The sequence below is a fragment of the Solanum dulcamara genome, chromosome 2 (assembly GCF_947179165.1).
Source record: "Solanum dulcamara chromosome 2, daSolDulc1.2, whole genome shotgun sequence".
Lineage (NCBI taxonomy): Eukaryota > Viridiplantae > Streptophyta > Magnoliopsida > Solanales > Solanaceae > Solanum > Solanum dulcamara.
Genome location: NC_077238.1, coordinates 47688572 through 47707490, shown reverse-complemented (window position 1 = coordinate 47707490; position 18919 = coordinate 47688572). Strand labels below are relative to the sequence as shown.

The 18919-nt window shown below is 38.2% G+C and overlaps 1 protein-coding gene across 1 annotated transcript; it reads left to right on the top strand.

Moving 5' to 3' along the window:
• Positions 1-3279: 3279 nt before the first annotated feature.
• Positions 3280-18508, top strand: LOC129880552 (mitochondrial-processing peptidase subunit alpha-like). The gene is made up of 13 exons (XM_055954633.1): positions 3280-3555; positions 6210-6446; positions 6535-6831; positions 6930-7097; positions 7232-7399; positions 7495-7575; positions 12924-12990; positions 13278-13375; positions 14799-14871; positions 15048-15118; positions 15227-15276; positions 17846-17958; positions 18046-18508. Exons 1-13 carry the CDS (start codon positions 3517-3519, stop codon positions 18096-18098), a joined length of 1515 nt encoding a protein of 504 aa, XP_055810608.1. The 5' UTR covers positions 3280-3516; the 3' UTR covers positions 18099-18508.
• The last annotated feature ends 411 nt before the right edge of the window (positions 18509-18919 follow it).

Genomic DNA, 18919 nt, shown 5'->3' with positions numbered 1-18919 from the left:
GACGAATAGGGAACTTTATAAGATAGCGCGGAAGGAGGCGAAGTCGATGATTTCGACGGCAAAAATGCAGCTCTTAAACGCCTTGATGCTGAACTAGAAGAGAAAGGCGGGGATAGGAAATTGTTTAAGCTAGCCAGGGCGCGGGAGAGAAGGCCACGCAATATGGATCAAGTGAAGTGCATTAAGGACGAGCATGGAAAAGTATTGGTAGATGAGACTCTCATTAAACAAAGATGGAAATCATACATCCATAAATTCTTGCATGAAGAAAGGGACAGAGACATTGTGTTGGGAGACTTGGAACATACAGGGAAGCATCACGATTTTGGGTATTGCAGGAGTATTAAGGTCGAGAAGGTTAAGGATGTTGTTCGTAGGATGCGCTGGAAAAGAGCAACCGGACCTAATGAGATTCTTAGGAAATTTTGGAAGAGAATGAGCTCGGTAGGTCTGGAGTGGCTGACTAGGTTATTTAATGTCATCTTTGATATGACAACGATGCCTGAAGAATGGAGGTCGAGCGTAATGATTCCTCTATACAAAAATAAGGGGGATATCCAGAGTTGTAACAACTATAGAGGTATGAAGTTACTAAGCCATATTATAAAAGTGTAGAAAATAGTGGTGGAGAGAAGGGTGAGGAGAGGCATGTCTATTTCAGAGAACCAGTTCAGATTTATGCCAGGACGCTCAACTACAGAATCCATTCATCTTATGAGGATACTGGTGGAGCAGTATAGGGAGAGGAAGAGGGACTTGCATATGGTATTCATCGACCTAGAAAAGTCTTACGATAAAGTTCCAAAAGAGATACTATGGAGATGTTTGGAGGCTAAATGTGTACCTGTGGCGTACATTAGGGTGATCAAGTACATGTATGAATGAGCCAAAACCAGGGTAAGGACAATAGGAGGGGACTCAGAGCAATTCTCAGTTGTGATGGGGGTGCATTAAGGATTATCTCTTAGTCCGTTTTTATTTGCCTTGGTGATGGATGGATTGACGCGATAAATTCAAGGTGAGGTACCATGGTGTATGCTTTTCACGGATGACATAGTCCTAATCGATGAGACTTGTAGCAGAGTTAACGCTAAGCTGGAGGATTGGAGACATACCTTGGAGTCTAAAGGGTTTAAGCTGAGTAGGACCAAGACAGAGTACTTAGAGTGCAAGTTCAGTGAGACACCTCAGGAGGTTGGTGTGGAAGTTAGGATTGGTGCCCAGACCATCCAAAAGGAAAGTAGTTTCAAGTATCTTGGGTCTATCATACAAGGCAACGGGGAGATTGACGATGATGTCACACATCGTATTGGACAGAGTGGATGAAATGAAGGCTCGCTTCCAGAGTGCTATGTGACAAGAAGGTGCCACCACAACTTAAGGAAAAGTTCTACAAAGTGGTGGTTAGTCCAGCTATGTTGTATGGGGCGGAGTGTTGGCTAGTTAAGATCTCTCATGTTCAAAAGATGAAAGTTGCTGAGATAAAAATGTTGAGATGGATGTGTGGCCACACCAGGAGCGACAGGATTAGAAATGAGGCTATTCGGGACAAGGTGAGAGTGGCCTTGGTGGAAGATAAGATGCGAAAAATGCGACTGAGATGGTTTGGGCATGTGAAGAGGAGAAACACAGATGCCCCAGTGCGGAGGTGTGAGAGGTTGGCCATGGATGGTTTCAGAAGAGGTAAGGGTAGGCCGAAGAAATATTGGGAAAAGGTGATTAGACAGGACATGACGTAGTTACAACTTACCGAGGACATGACCTTAGATAGGAGGGTGTGGAGGACCCACATTAGGATAGAAGGCTAGTACATAGTCTCTTTATTTTTCCTTATTAGTAAGCGCATTACAATTTCTTGTGCTCTGATTTCTGTTATTATCTATTACTGTCTGTACTTTGATTACTCTATTTTATCTGTGTCGCTTTTGTTATTTTCTTTCCCTTATCTCTTTGAATTTCTTAGCCTTATCTAACCATTTTTATGCTTTTATTGAGCCAAGAGTCTTTCAGAAACAGCCGTCCTACCTTGGTAAGAGTAAGGTCTGCGTACACTTTATCCTCCCCAGACCCCCATGTTGTGAGATTTCACTGGGTTGTTATTGTTATTGTCTCCTACTAACCATACCATACCATACCATGAAAAACCATCATCCAAACAAGCTGTAAACTTTTTCAATTAATCTAATGTTTTTGTAATTTATTCTTTATAGGTTTTAGTCATCTTCAGTTAAGACACTATAAAAACATAAAATTTCAATATGAACTGGTGATTGGATTTTTATTATTTAAACATAACTTCTATATTGTATTAAAAAATAGAACTTATTTTTTTTTAAAATTAGAATTCTCACTTTTTGTAAGTTTTATTTTTATTATGGGCTAAACAAATATTTTTGAATATATACATTAGATATTTTAGGAAAAAGGGTCAAAAATGCCCTTAAACTATTTGAAATGAACAAAAATACCATTCATTTATAGTTTGATCCAAAAATGCCCTTGCCATCAATACTTTGGTCCAGAAATGCCCTTATTATTATTTAATAGGTCAAAAATACCCTTTTTCAAATAAATATATTATTTATTTTCTTTTTGAACACACATTTTTCCTAATAATATTTTTTATTAGAAAATGTTTATTCTACTTTAATTAGAAAAAAAATAAAAAATTAAAATTATTTCTTATTTTATTATAATTATTTTTTATCATTATTTTGAATAAAAATTAATGATGGATTTATTATAATCTTATATATATGACATATGTTATCCATTAAAACTTAGAGTACATGAAATTATTCATTTTTAATTGATAAAATGAGATTATAAAGAATAAAATAATTTCCTACATTTTTACTACTTAAAGTGGTTTAAATAGAAAGAAAACAAGAATGAAGTTCCTTAAAAGTAATATTTTTATAAGAAACAAGATTTTCTTTTTAAAAAAATATATATTTATTTGGAAAAGGATATTTTTGACCCATTAAATAACAATAAGGGCATTTCTGGACCACAATATTGATGGTAAGGATATTTTTGGACCAAACTATAAGAGAGGGACATTTTATTCATTTCAAATAGTTTAAGGACATTTTTGATTCTTTTTTCCTATATTTTATTACTTTTAAATAAAACTTAAATAATAATTGCTAACTTACACCTGTAAACCACGTATTTGTTAGAATTAGGAATAATGATTCTTAAGTAGGTCATTTGTATCAAAAACTATAAAGTCCTATTAAGACAAGTAAGATTTACCGTATGTTGTTTTATTCAATTTTCTCATTTCAAAACTGGAAAAGATCCAAAAGGTGGCTAGCCGACGAGCCCATCTAAGATACTTCTTCCTGAGCCCAAAACATTTTCACAATTGTCTTAACCATCAAGCTCCAAATACCCATGGACCAACTCAGTCTTCTTCATCTCCGCAGCTAAATCCCGAACCCTCGGTCACCATTGAAACAGAGGGAAAAGCACTTTCCATTCTCTCCTCACCTATCGCTCCTCACATTCATCATGTACAAAGCCGCATCTTCTCGCCTCAGAGCACTTAAGGTGAGCCGTTCGAGGTCTAGATTATTACCCTAGCTTGAAACCTCTATATACATATTCATATAAGTAATCCGAATATGTTTTTCTTAATGTTTTTGCTATCTGAAATACGTTCTAATGAATCGCTTCTGTATATGTTGTATTGGGACCTTTGCCTTGTTTGGTTTGTTAGATTTGATTAGATCAGTAATACAAATGTATACATGTTTGACCTCAGAGTGCGGAAGTTAGATTATGTGTAATTTCTCCATTTGCGTATTTAGTAAATCCTGAAATGTAACTGAGTATTTTCTTAACTTGTTTGAGATGATCACTGGTTGGGATGTTGCTTATTTGCTGTACAGCTAGGTGTTAGTTGTATTGCGTTTACATTTTAAAAACTGATTTTTAATGGTGAAGTTGAAGTTGTTGATAGAATTTGGAAAATTAATTGAAGTAATGCTACATGAGAAAAGAAAATCCAATGGCAAAAGTCCGTGTGTGACCAGACACTACCGTTATAAAAAAAAAATATATGTTGCAGATGCATCTTTATCTAACAATTAGCTTGTTTTCTTGGTGCCCAAGCCATTCAAAAGAGAAGTAGTTTTAAGTATCTTGGGTCTATCATGCAAGGGAGCGGGGAGATTGACGATGATGTCACACATCGTATTGGGGCAGCGTGGATGAAATGGAGGCTCGCTTCCGGAGTGTTATGCGACAAGAAGGTGCCACCACAACTTAAGGGCAAGTTCTACAAAGTGGTGGTTAGACCGGCTATGTTGTATGTGGCAGAGTGTTGGCCAGTTAAGATCTCTCACATTCAAAAGATGAAAGTTGCCGAGATGAGAATGTTGAGATGGATGTGTGGTCACACCAGGAGCGACAGGATTAGAAATGAGGCTATTCGGGACAAGGTAGGAGTGGCCTCGGTGGAAGACAAGATGCGGAAAATGCGACTGAGATGGTTTGGGCATGTGAAGAGGAGAGACACAGATGACCCAGTGAGGAGGTGTGAGAGGTTGGCCATGGATGGTTACAGAAGAGGTAGGGGTAGGCCGAAGAAGTATTGGGGAGAGGTGATTAGACAGGACATGGCTCAGTTACAGCTTACCGAGGACATGACCTTAGATAGGAGGCTGTGGAGGACCCACATTAGGGTAGAAGGCTAGTACATAGTCTCGTTATTCTTCCCTATTCATAGGCGCACTAGCACATTACAATTCTTTGTACTCTCATTTCTGCTATTTCTGCTACTATTTATTGCTTTCAGTACTTTTGATTACTCTATTTTATCTGTGATGCCTTCGTTATTTATTTTCCTATAGCGCTTTGAATTTCTTAACCTTATCTGACCCCCTTTTATGCCTTTTTTGAGCCGAGGGTCTCTCGGAAACAGCCGTCCTACCTTGGTAGGAGTAAGGTCTGCGTACACTCTACCCTCCCCAGACCCCACGTTGTGGGATTTCACTGGGTTGTTGTTGTTGTTGTTATTTTAGAAATGGGATTGTAGTTTTTGAAAAACAATGCCATTTTAGTTTTTTTCCTTGTGAAACCTGAAGTAGAGTATGTACCTTCCATTTTGATGGACTCAGTCTTGCTTGAAATCTTGAGATATCCCAAAATAATTATTAATTGTGTAATTCCACAAATTTTCTCGAACACCTTCCTTACTAAAAAATAAAAATAAAAAATCCAATTGCAAATGCAAACTTTATGTAACAGATAGCTTCATTTAGACTATGACAAGTTACTTTATCAGTTAATTTTTGAAAATGATGCAATTTTAGTTTTTTTTCCTTGTGAAACGTAAAGTATATTGTATGCTTTCCATATTGATGGACCCAACCTCTCTTAAAATCCTTAGATGCCCCCAAATAATGATTAATTGTGTGATTCCATTTATGCTTCCCTCCCATTAATCTGTAGTAGTTTGGACCAACATTATTAAAAGTCGTCCCATTGTTACTCATAGAGATGAATCAATGTAATTCCTTCGTGGGCGAGGCCTTGCATTTCAGTATACTTCATGCTTCAATGTAATCTCAATGAGAAGTGGTGGAGTTTTAGAATCTCAATGTTGAGGGGTTGAATTAATATTGACATTATTGTATATTGGATGCTGAATCACGTAGTCTCTAATTCTTCAATGTGTATTATCATTTGTTGTTTCGTTTTCTTTGTATCTTGCTATTTTGTAGTCATATTTTTCTTGCAACCCTGCTTTGAAAACTTCTCAATTGAGTCAAGGGTCTATAAAAGACAACCTCTCTACCCCACAAAGGTAGGGGTAAGGTCAGTGTACAGTTTTATTATAGTTGGATGCTGAAGTGAATTGTCTTAATTGACATTTGATTATTATAGTACTCAATTCATATGCTTTTAATATAATTTAATTTTCTGTAAATTGTGTGCTCTCTTCTTAGACAATGCACTCTATTTCTCGCTTTTTGCTTCAAGCCCCATGATTATTTTTTTACGAACACTGGTTGGAGTAATGGAATAGTCTCCTACTTGTTTGATGAGAAATGCGAAATACAAAGGAAAAATAAAAAAAAGATCCTTGTTGGAAAATAAACTATCCCCTGTGTCCCCTCTTCACATGGGTGTTTTGGGGTAAGCACTTGTTATTCGCTTCCGGTATCATTCTATGTTCTGAATGTTGAAAACTATGATAGGTTTGTGGAAGCAATAGGGTCTTGGCAAGATTTTTAAGTTCAACTGCTGTTGCAACCAAGCCATCAGGGGGTCTCTTTAGTTGGTTAACTGGTGGCGGGTCAGATTCATTACCCCCTCTGGACTTCCCCCTCAAGGATGTTCAGCTCCCTCCACCTTTACCTGATTATGTTGAACCTGGAAAGACCAAGATAACAACTCTCACAAATGGTCTCAAAATAGCGTCAGAAACATCAGCAGTAAGACCCGTTTTAACATTCTTTTCTGGAAGAAATATTGAGTTAATTGTTCAGTGAATCCTAATAGGTTCCAATTTATTGAGTTCAGAGTCCTGCTGCCTCAATTGGCTTATATGTTGATTGTGGCTCAATTTACGAAACACCAGCTTCATATGGAGCCACACACCTCCTGGAACGCATGGCCTTCAAAAGCACATTAAACCGAAGCCACTTATGTATTATACGGGAAGTTGAAGCAATTGGTGGTAATGTAACTGCTGCTACCTCACGAGAGCATATGATATACACTTACGATGCTTTGAAAACATATGTTCCGCAAATGGTGGAGCTGCTTGTTGACTCTGTTAGAAATCCAGCATTTTTGGATTGGGAAGTTAGCGAACAGGTTTCCTTCTTGTCTGTTTCCTTCTCGGGTTGTCCTTGAAATACAATAGAACTCTTTGCTTGTGTTGGAATTGCGGTAATAATATTCTACATATGTAGCTCGAGAAGGTTAAAGCCGAGATTGATGAGTACTCCAAAAACCAACAACAGTTGCTTCTGGAGGCAGTTCATTCTGCCGGTTATTCTGGTCCGTACGGGAATTCTCTAGCCGCCACAGAAGCCACAGTGAACAGGTTGAACAGCACTGTATTGGAAGAGTTTGTAACTGTGAGTGTCAAAAGAATTGTTCTCCTTTCTCAGCCACCCTGTTTTGGATCCAATGTTTAATTACTTATTCTTGAAATGATTAGTATTATGGATGTCAGCAATTTTCATATTTTGATGGCTTCTTGTTCTTACAGGAGAATTATACTGCTCCTCGTATTGTTCTTGCTGCATCAGGTGTTGAACATGAAGAATTGTTAAAAGTTGCAGAGCCTCTTTTATCCGACTTACCTAAGGTGCCCCACACTGAGGAGACAACTCCTGTGTATGTAGGAGGTGATTACCGCCGTCAAGCTGATTCAGGGGTGTGTCCTTGAAATCCTCCCCCTTCCCTCCCCATTCTATCTGTACATGTGTTGATTTGACAATTAACGTGGTTTTATGTTTTCTCTAAACGCAGATGACTCATTTTGCACTTGCTTTTGAAGTTCCTGGTGGCTGGCTTAAGGAAAAGGACGCAATGACTTTAACTGTTCTTCAGGTGTTTAATTTTCATGCAACTATTGAATTATTATTTACGATTCCCTTTTGGTGTCGGTTCGTCAAGAAATTCATAGTCAAATGTGTTAATGGATTTGCTTAAGAATGTCAACAACAACAACCCAGTGAAATCCCACAACTTGGGGTCTGGGGAGGGTAAAGTATACGAAGACCTTACTCCTACCAAGGTAGGACTGTTGTTTCCGAAAGACCCCCGGCTCAATAAAAGCATAAAAAGTGGTTAGATAAGGCTAAGAAGTTCAAAATGATACGGAAAAGCAAATAGCGAGAGCGACACAGATAAAATAGAGTAATCAAAGTACAAAAAATAATAGATAATAGAACAAGAAATTATATTACGCTAATGTGCCTATTAATAAGGGAAAATAACGAGACTATGTACTAGCCTTCTACCCTAATGTGGGTCCTTCACACCCTCCTATCTAGGGTCATGTCCTCGGTAAGCTGTAGCTACGCCATGTCTTGTCTAATCTCCTCTCCCCAATATTTCTTCATCCTACCCCTACCTCTTCTGAAACTATCCATGACCAATCTCTCACACCTCCGTACTGGGGCATCTGTGTCTCGCCTCTTCATATCCCCAAACCATCTCAGTCGCATTTCCTGCATCTTGTCTTCCACCGAGGCCACTTCTACCTTGTCCCGAATAACCTCGTTTCTAGTCTTGTCGCTCCTGGTATGCCCACACATCCATCTCAACATTCTCATCTCGGCAACTTTCATTTTTTGAACGTGAGAGACCTTAACTGACCAACATTCCGCCTCGTATAACATAAACGGTCTAACCACCACTTTGTAGAACCTGCCCTTAAGTTGTGGTGGCACCTTTTTGTCACATAGCACACCGGAAGCTAGCCTCCATTTCATCCACCCTGCCCCAATATGGTGTGTGACATCATCACCAATCTCCCCGCTGCCTTGCATGATAGACCCAAGGTACTTGAAATTACTTTTCTTTTGGATGACCTGGTCACTAAGCCTAACCTCTGCGCCAACCTCCTGAGGTGTCTCACTGAACTTGCACTCTAAGTAGTCTGTCTTAGTCCTACTCAGCTTAAACCCTTTAGACTCCAAGGTATGTCTCCAATCCTCCAGCTTAGCGTTAACTCCACTACGAGTCTCATCGATTAGGACTATGTCATCCGCGAAAAGCATACACCATGGCACCTCACCTTGAATTTGTCGCGTCAATCCATCCATCACCAAGATAAATAAAAACAGACTGAGAGCTGATCCTTGATGCAACCCCATCACAACTGGGAAGTGCTTTGAGTCTCCTCCTACTGTTCTTACCCTGATTTTGGCACCCTCATACATGTTCTTGATCACCCTAATGTATGCCACATGTACATCTTTAGCCTCCAGACATTTCCATAGTATCTCTCATGGAACTTTATCGTAAGCCTTTTCTAGGTCGATGAATACCATATGCAAGTTCCTCTTCCTCTCCCTATACTGCTCCACCAGTCTCCTTATAAGATGGATGGCTTCTGTAGTTGAGCGTCCCGGCATAAATCCGAACTGGTTCTCTTAAATAGACATGCCTCTCCTCACCCTCATCTCCACCACTCTTTCCCATACTTTCATAGTATGGCTTAGAAGCTTGATACCTCTATAGTTGTTGCAGCTCTGGAAATTCCCCTTGTTTTTGTATAGGGGGGATCATTACGCTCAACCTCCATTCTTTGGGCATCGTAGCTGTCTTAAAGATGACATTAAACAACCTAAGCAGCCACTCCAAACCTACCGAGCTCGCGCTCTTCCAAAATTTCTCAGGAATCTCGTCAGGTCCAGTCGCTCTTCTCTAGCGCATCCTACGAACAACACCTTTAACCTCCTCGACCGTAATACTCCTGCAACCCCCAAAGTCGTGACGCCTCCCTGTATGTTCCAAATCTCCCAACACAATCTCTCTGTCCTTTTCTTCATTCAAGAGTTTATGGAAGTATGACTGCCATCGCTGTTTAATGAGGGTCTCCTCTACCAACGCGCCCTTCTCTCTCGCGCCCTGGCTAGCCTGAACAATTTTCTATCCCCGCCTTTCTCTTCTAGTTCAGCATAAAGGCATTTAAAAGTTGTCGTTTTTGCCGTCAAAACCGCCGACTTTGCCTCCTTCCTCGCTATCTTATAAAGTTTTCTATTCATCCACTTCTCCACCTCATCCTTGCTTTCTATCAACTTCGCATACGTCATCTTCTTTGTTTCCACCTTCCCTTGCACTTCTCCATTCCACCACCAGTCCCCTCTATGTCGACTACGACTACCTGTCGAGATTTCCAACACTTCCCCTACTACAACCTTAATACAACTAGCCGTCCTATCCCACATACTGTTCGCATCCCCACTACTATCCCAGGCCCCCATATCCTTCAATTTCTCTCCCATCTCCAGGGCACTAGCCGTGGTCAAACTCCTCCATCTGATCCTAGGTTGGTCATCCCCGACCCTCTTCTTCCTCGTCATCTTGATCCTTAAATCCATCACCAAGAGCTGATGACGGGTTGTAAGGTTGTTGATCGGAATGACCTTACAGTCTTTGCACAGACCTTTATCATCCTTCCTAAGGAGTAGAAAATCTATCTGAGTCTTAGCTACCGAACTACGGAAGGTTACCAAGTGGTCCTCCTTCTTTGGGAAGTTCGAATTGGCTATCACCAACTCAAATGCTCTTGTGAAATCCAAAAGTGAACTCCTCCTCCATTTCTGTCCCTGAAACCAAAGCCTCTATGCACATCATCATACCCTCCCGAAATAGACTCGATGTGCCCATTGAAATCCCCTCCCACGAAAAGCTTCTCAGTAGGCGGTATGCCTCCCACTAACTCATCCAAATCCTCCCAAAAACGCTTTTTATCCTCCTCGCCTAAGCCCGTTTGCGATGCATAAGCACTAATAATGTTCAACGTGATCCCTTCAACGATCACCTTAATCGACATCATTCTATCAGTGACTCTCCTAACCTCCACCACCTGATCCCTTGAATTACTGTCTACTAAAATGCCTACCCCATTCCTATACTTCGATCTACCAGAGAACCAAACCTTATACCCGTCTACCTCCTTAGCTTTTGAACTTACCCATTTGGTCTCTTGGACACAGGCTATATTAATCTTCCTCTTCCTTAGAATCTTAACTAGCTCTATGGATTTTTCCGTTAACATCCCAATGTTCCAAGAACCTACTCTCAGTCTAGACGCTCCTTTAACCCACTTACCCCTTCTTACCCTCGTCCCCGTCTCCGTCCCTGAGCTAGAACATGACCCTAGTCTACTATCACTACCCAAAGTCACGAAAACGCGTATGAACTAATAAATTATTTAAATGTCTAAAGTCAGCAAAATGCAACTACAAATGTATGAACAAAGAATAGATATGGGAAGATATGAAAATCGGAGTTGGTCCAGTTGAAATGAACCTGGTTGCCACCGGAAAACACTGTTCACTTCGGAGTGCTGTTCACGTTGGAGTTATCGTTCACGTCGGCTTACCAACAAGTAATTTAGAATAGCAATGGAGAAGGAAAACATTTTTAGGCTGTTGTTTGATAATGAAAAAAAAGCTAGTTGTGACTTCCCATCAAAATAGCTTTTACAGCTAATCTGTAGACACTCTTATGCCAGAAAGTGTTCGACTACAACTTTTCTACTCCAAGATGCACAAAAAATAACATCAACTTTTACCGTCTCTCACTCTGCGACTGGAAGTCAACCAAATATCATTTTTTCAGTGTCAAAAGAGGTCAACCAAATATCAATTTAAGTCTTACTCCCCCAACAATAAAACAATAATAGGAGATGGATAGGGTCTAACTTGAAATATTAATTATTATTTCCCTAACACACCATTATTAAGAAATTTTTGTATGATTTCAAAGTACAATACATCTATACATGCAGTTAATTAGATGCCTCGTGGGTCAAAAACTAGTCTAACATGCGTTACCCGGTACCTATGTTGGTGGTAGCCGGTACCCGTGAAATTAGTTGAGGTGCACAAAAGTTGTCCTGAACACCACAATTGTATAAATATAAGTTAAGCATGTTTATTCGTTATCCAATTTGTAAAAGGTAATACATGTTCGGAGATTGTTGAAGTTTTGATTCTTGCATAGTCTAATTTGAGACCAGAAAGTACGTACTTCTATAACCAGTAAGTCTTATTTAGTAGGTTTGTATAGTAATTTCCTGAAATCTAGAGTATTTACAGGTTGCTGGATATTTCCAGCAGGAGGGGTATTTTGGAGATATGTGGAGAACATTGAGTGTAGTTTGTCCCAATGTTGTTACATTATTGTCTTTGAAGTTTATTTAGAAATAATTTTGGTATTGTAGTTAGTAATATTTGCTTACTAATTGGTGTATGGGACTGTTTCAGAGGTCGGCATAGGTCTTAGAGTTTATGAACACCACTGTAGCTTCCAATACATAGAGTTCATCTAACTGATATTGTTTGAGGCAAATGTGCTTTCTTTAGATCGTGTAATGCAATACTAAAGTAATGGTGGGTTTGCCCCGGGACGTAGAAGCGATCCCTAGAGTTTCTTTCTTTCTGTTCTTTCTGTTGTTGCTGATGATGAACCATCTTTTAAGCTTAATCGACAACGAAGCTGTTATCCATCAGGAAAAGATCCCAACAAAATCTGGTCCTCATAAGAAAAATCCATGTCATCTTTATCCCGAATCTGTGGTAAGATAAATCCTAGAAACACCACAAACATTTGAATACAACATAAAAGTAGAAACATTGATTTGTGTTTGAAATCAAACAAAATATGGTCGCACGTGCAATAAACCTTTCTTTTAAATGTATTAATCAAATCACCTGCATAATAAACTTGAAGGTATGTCCTAGGTCAATGAAGTATGTTGAGAAGCACAAGATCCCAGGTTTAAATCCTAGGCAAAAACACTATGAGATTTCGTCCAATATGTCCAAGCTTTGATGGATAGAGTTACCCAGTACGTGTGTTAGTGTGAGGTAGCAGGTACTCCTTGGAATTAGTCAAGGTGTGCAAAAGCTTGCTTGGACACCACAATTATAAAAAGAACAAAGTTGTAAAGAACATATGCATGTAAGTTGTCAATAAAAATGAGAGGATTTATGCATGTACGTCTGTCTATATTTTTGACAAATTCTTCAAAAGGTAGTAGTCAGCAACTGGGGACTTCATTCATTAAGAGAAATTATGAGCTTAAATTTGATATACAACAACAGTCTTACTTTGTGCCACTGTGATTATTTGGAGTATCCATCTATGTGATAGTTTAGTGTTTGTGGTGGGATGTGGTGTTGGATCATGGATGGTTATATTTATTGTGGATTTAACAGATGCTTATGGGAGGAGGTGGATCTTTCTCAGCTGGCGGTCCTGGAAAAGGGATGTATTCTAGACTATGTAAGTTGTCCATATGTTTGGTACTTAATATGGTACTTCAGCATAAGCAGATCCATTTGACAATCGCAATTTAAGAATCTAGATACCCTTTTCGTTCTTTTAACAATCTAGATACAGTCAATTAAATGAGCCTTGTGATATTCATGTGGATTCTGCTTACCATAGGCTATTGTCCTCCTTAAAGTTGGATTTGCATGTTTGATGTTACTCTTTCATATGAAGCAATATACATCCCTCCGGTTCTTCTCATCTTTCTGCTAATGTAATTATGATACAATTATGAGCAGATCTCCGTGTCTTGAATGCATATCCACAGATTCATGCCTTTTCCGCATTCAGCAGCATTTATAGTAACACTGGACTATTTGGAATTCAAGCAGCCACAGTAAGATACCTACTTTGATTTTTTTATTATGGTTTAGCTATCCCAAACTTTATTTTTATGTAATGGTCAACGGGCTGATCCTTTATCTGTCTTAATATTAGCTATTTTATCTGGTATTTTCACACTTTCTCTCAATCTTATATTTCAAATTTGTTTGAGATTATTTCTCTTTCCTTTTTCTTTTCCTTCATAGCTATCATCTAAACTGTATCTCTAGTATTGATGCTTTATTTGAGTGTCTAGATGTGCTTATACATGTCTTCATAATGTGAAGCTTATCATTTATGTTTGCCTACCCGCCTTGCAACCAACAATATGCAGCACCCTCTCAATTAAATCTGGATACTTGAAATTGATGCTTGCAAAAATACATTTGACCTTGCTAAAATCTGACAACTAATAGAGACATACTATACCGCTATACATTCCCTGTCCTAGTACATTATCTATCTTTTCCCATTTTGAACTTGTTTTTCTGCCTTTGCTTGAGGTAACATGTTTTCCAAATAAATCTTTTGGGATGTGGGTCATGAAAAGTAAGTTCTTTTTTTAATTTAAATATCTCTGTTTTCTTGCAGGAATCAAGTTCTTGCTTTTTTTTCCAATTTTTTTTTGTCTAGTTCCAGTTATCCCTACCAGTAATCTAAGCTACATGAGAATGTTGCAGAAAATGCTTCTCCATTAGCAGTAGTCAGTATCATCAACTGTAAGTGTTGGTGAGATTTCTAGATTGCTCATGATCAGTCTTTGGAACCCGCATTTCACTTTTTAAAAGATCATGATCATTTCACTTCTTCTTTTGCTGGGTAATCTCGTGAGTGTTCTTATTTTGGTATGCATGGAAATGATGGTGCATAACAGAAGCTGTCGGGCTGGTAAACAATATGCATACCTGGATAGGTGGTAGTTCGTGCTAAAAGAGGAGTGTAGGATTTCGGATGAAGTAATTTCATGGTCTTTATACGAACATAGGAATTAAAAGGGAACTATTTTCCAAACTATTGTCGTCTTTAGTCAAAAGGAGGGCTATGTTGGCAGGGTCATCCTCAGAAATTCTTCGCAATTCAATTTGACATTGTAGTAAGTTATAAAAGAAAAGAAACTATTGTAAGGTTCCATAAGTAAAGTAATATGTATGTTCTCGACTTTCTCATGTCTCAGGTTGTAAGTCCCCAAAAAATAGTATATACGGTTTCCATGTATGAACTAAGCTGCGCGTACCATCTTTTTCCTTTGGGGAATGAATTGAAATCTTGTTGCTCTGGATCTTGTTATTATTGTAACGAGTGACATTCGGTTGCATATGTCAAGCAAAGTTCATTCTGTGAAGTACTTCCAAATTTTTGTATGTTATTTATTCACGATAAGTAGACTTCCTAAATTAAAAACTTAATTGTTGTCTCTTTCTGATTATTTTCTTCAGACCTCAGATTTTGCACCAAGAGCTATTGAAGTAGCGGTTAAAGAGCTTACTGCAGTTGCAAACCCTGGCGAAGGTTTGACAAATAACTTTGAGTCCTTGAGTTTATGTGTAATTTTTCACCTGTTTTTCTTACTTCCCATGAGAACATGTGTTACTTGACTAATATACTAATTCAATAACACCGTCTGCATTAAATTGTTACTGACTGTTTTGCTGCCTTTGCCCCGTCTGTTTACTTGTTTCATGCAGTTGACAAGGTACAGCTAGACCGTGCAAAACAGTCAACGAAGTCTGCTATTCTGATGAACCTGGAATCTCGTGTATGTGATAATTGGTTGTTCTTTTAGATATCATTTGCTAGATGTGGAGGACATCTATCCACAGTTGCCATATCTGTTAAATACTTATTGCTGGTCTCTAATTTGTAGATGGTTGCATCCGAAGATATTGGGAGACAGCTTTTGACATATGGAGAGAGGTATGCCCTTGTTTCTGATGTTAGCTTTTGAGGCTTAATTATTAGTAAAGATTACCAACAACTACCCAGTATTAGGGGTGGCAAATTCAAACCCAATCCGTCCAACCTATTCAAGTTTGACCCGCCCATTTATTAGCTCAACCCATTAGAGCCATTAAAAATTGGGTTGATAAGTAGCTCAAATTGAGTCATGAGAAATCTTGTCAAAATATTTTTAAAAAATATTTGTTTTATTTAATATGTTTTATATAGCAGTAGTAAAGAAAAATAATAATTTTATTAGCTATTAAAAATTTATTAAAGAACAAATACGACAATTAAAGCTTAGTAAGAATTAGGCGGGTTGGGTTATGGCCCGCATTTCAGAATTAGCAAGGATAACATTATTTTTCTCAAAAGAACATATAAATAGAAGTGTCAGAGGCAACATTGGTAACATCGCCTCCATTTGGTGAAGTTGTCTCTCCTAAGCCACAATTTGTCATCATCTTCCCACCCATTCATTCTTCCCTCTTCCTGGCCCAAAGATGCCATGTAATGGTCTTTACTCCATAACTAATGCAACAAAATTCCTCACTTTCAAAGTTCAATCCCAAAATTTCCCCATTTCCTCTTTCTGCTAAACAATTGGGGTCTTAAAAAATTTGATCCACCTTTACACAAAATTTTGAGTGGATCGGATTATTTTATTGGCATTTATTTGTCTTGTAATCCCACATTAGATGTCACTCCAACTTATCACATTCGGCATACTTTACAATCATCAGATCTGTTGCTGTCTTAGCAATGAAATATATGTTGAATGTGAGAAACTAGGTTTGAGCTTTGCCATTAAATCCTGTGCTCTAGTTAAAAAAAAGAATGTTAAAAGAAAACTTTTGTGAAATCTTACATACCTCTTCAAAAAGACAACTTTTGTGAAGCCCCATGAGGAGGCACGTGGAGAAATTTTATTTTGCCACCCATGTTTGTGTCAAGATTCAGTAAGAAACCGTACCTGGACTGCCATTTTCTTCTTAGTCACTTTACAATCTTATCTCTTCGTTCTATTATATTTCAGTATTTGACTAGATGCAGAGTCTATGATCATATTTTGATGCTGTACATCTTTTTAGTGGTAGTTGAATAATTTTAAAGTAATAATTGAAGAACTAGATTTATAGATGAGACATATCACATTAGAATTGAAGAACTGAATTATTGTATAAATATGGAGCAGTCAATTTTTTTGGAGTCGGTCAATATCTTGAATCATCATAAAATCAAGAGTATTATATATATCGGATACCATAATATTTGTTGTTGCTACTATTCTTTTCTCCACTGTTTTCTACTTGACTTCTTTACTAATTTATTTCCTTTTCATGCTGTTTTTGATATGCTTTACTTGAGCTGAAGGTCTATCGAAAACAACTTCTCTACCTTCATAAGGTAGGGTAAGGCTGAGTACACGCCACCCTCCCCAGACTCCACCTGTGGGAGTACATTTGGTATGTTGTTATTGTTGTTGGAAGGGAGTGTATTCTGAAAGTAGATCTAGGTCGAGAGAGTATAGACTTCTTGAGGATTAGCTGGAGTCAGATTAAGAAATTCAATCCATGTTGTGGTGGCAAACGGACGTTTTAGGTTGTATTTGGCTGGGTTGAAATTTCACAGCGACTGATCCAAGATTTGAACTTCATGGGTTCTAAATTCTACAATGACGACTTCAAGTGCTAATAACTGTGTTCTAAATTTGAAATTGGTACATATTTAGTGAATTTCATAACACAAATACAAGGTGTAGGACAAACTTACTGTGATCAGCCGAACCTGTATGTTGCGTTCTAGCTCCGCCTCTGGTTGAAAATGGGTTTAATAGAAAAAAAGAGTCGTAACCCGAACTACCCATAATTACACAGGTCAGAAGTGGGTTTGGTCAAAACCATATAATTAATACAGGAATGGAGATAACATGCTTGAGGGTTTGGCAAAACCAATTAAATCGGACTTGGTCATACTCACCATTGGCTTCACGTGAATAGACGAGCTCAAACAGATTTTTGAGCGCTGTTTGGAGTTACAAATTCTGTGTGCATGCTAGCATCAGACTACTACCTAGTGCACAATCCTGATATAAACATGACATTCTGGATTATTATCGCAAATACATTCTTCTCCGAATTCCATATCTGGCAATAATTGAATTTTCAGTAAGTGTGGCAAATCTATACAACTTCAGAAATAAGGTGCCGATGGCTGACAGAGCTTCTGGGTCAAGATCATGGAGAGAGAGAGAGAGATTGCTATTATTATTATTATACAATTGCAACACCTTACTAGAGTCACACATGAGGTGCTGCACTGGTTCAAGCATAGGTTTGAAACCCAATTTCTTTTCATGTGCATTTTTTCAACAACAATGAGGCTAAGGTGAAGTAGGGATTCAACAAAAAAATTCTGAGGATCTGTGGTACTAAATTGTTTTGCCCTTTTGCCTTTTCATTGATAATCCTTTGCAAATCTGCCCTGTATTATTAGATTAGAGTATCTCAATATTTTCTATGCTGTTTTGCTTCTGGATCTTCAGGAAACCAGTGGAGCATTTCTTGAAAGCCATTGATGCAATTTCAGCAAATGATATTGCTTCTGTAGCACAAAAGCTTATTTCTTCTCCCCTGACAATGGCATCCTATGGAGACGGTGATTCTTTTCATTAGTTATTTTTCTTTCCTTCCCTATTTTTTATTTTGTTCGGGGTAGTTTTCTCATTTGCTTTCTGAATGGCAGTTCTTTCACTCCCCACATACGACGTGGTTAGCAGCAGGTTTCATTCCATATAAATTATTTCCAACTAGGAGCACGGAGACTCATTTGGCATTGTCCTTATGTCTGAGCACTTGGAAATTTTGAGCTTCACCGTTGCCTCAATTGTGGAAAATAAGGAAATGTACAAGATATATATAAATTAGCCATCTGCCAAGCTTTTGGTGAGCAGCTTTTTGGCACAATTTATTCTTTTGTATACCCTTTGTAAGTTATCCAGCGCTTTATTCTTGATTGAGTGATAATACTTTTTGATTTAATGCTAATAAATACGGCTTTATAGCTGAAGGCCTAAAGCTAAAAGTGGAAAGAAGAGAATTTGTAACTCACCAGAATTCTCTGCTGAGCAGTTCTGTATAATTCTCTAGATGCTCAAATGTTCTGGTTGAGAGTTAATGACTAAATCTCATATGTCGTTTTACGTTGAGTTTTAACTGTTATTGTAGATTTAATGAAATTTGTAGGGAACTAGATGGATCATAATTGACATCAGATATCATGTCAGTGCTCTTTTCTCTAAATTGACCAAGTTGTATTGTCTTTTTCTCCTGGGCTAGTGTTGGTCCACGAACTTTGGTTTGAGTTATGAAAGAAGACCTATGATGGAATTAAACTTCTGCTCCTAAGAGATGAGGAACTATTGCAACCACCAGCTTCTTTTTCTTTGTTTATTCGAACTTGCTGCATGTTTCTGGGTTGCATTTCATGTTGTCATGACATGATTATCACATTTTTGAAGGATTAGGTTTCCAACTTCACCGTTCCTTTTGTGTTAACACAATTCGAGATGAAAACTTTCAAGAAACTTACGTTCTTCCAAGAAAAGATTCAAAATTAA

Excerpts from the sequence above, each read along its gene's own strand:
- LOC129880552 (XM_055954633.1), top strand. The coding sequence starts at position 3,517 with ATGTACAAAGCCGCATCTTCTCGCCTCAGAGCACTTAAG. Across the intron at positions 6,832-6,929 it reads ATTGGGAAGTTAGCGAACAG|CTCGAGAAGGTTAAAGCCGA; the intron begins GTTTCCTTCTTG and ends CTACATATGTAG. Across the intron at positions 7,400-7,494 it reads GCCGTCAAGCTGATTCAGGG|ATGACTCATTTTGCACTTGC; the intron begins GTGTGTCCTTGA and ends CTCTAAACGCAG.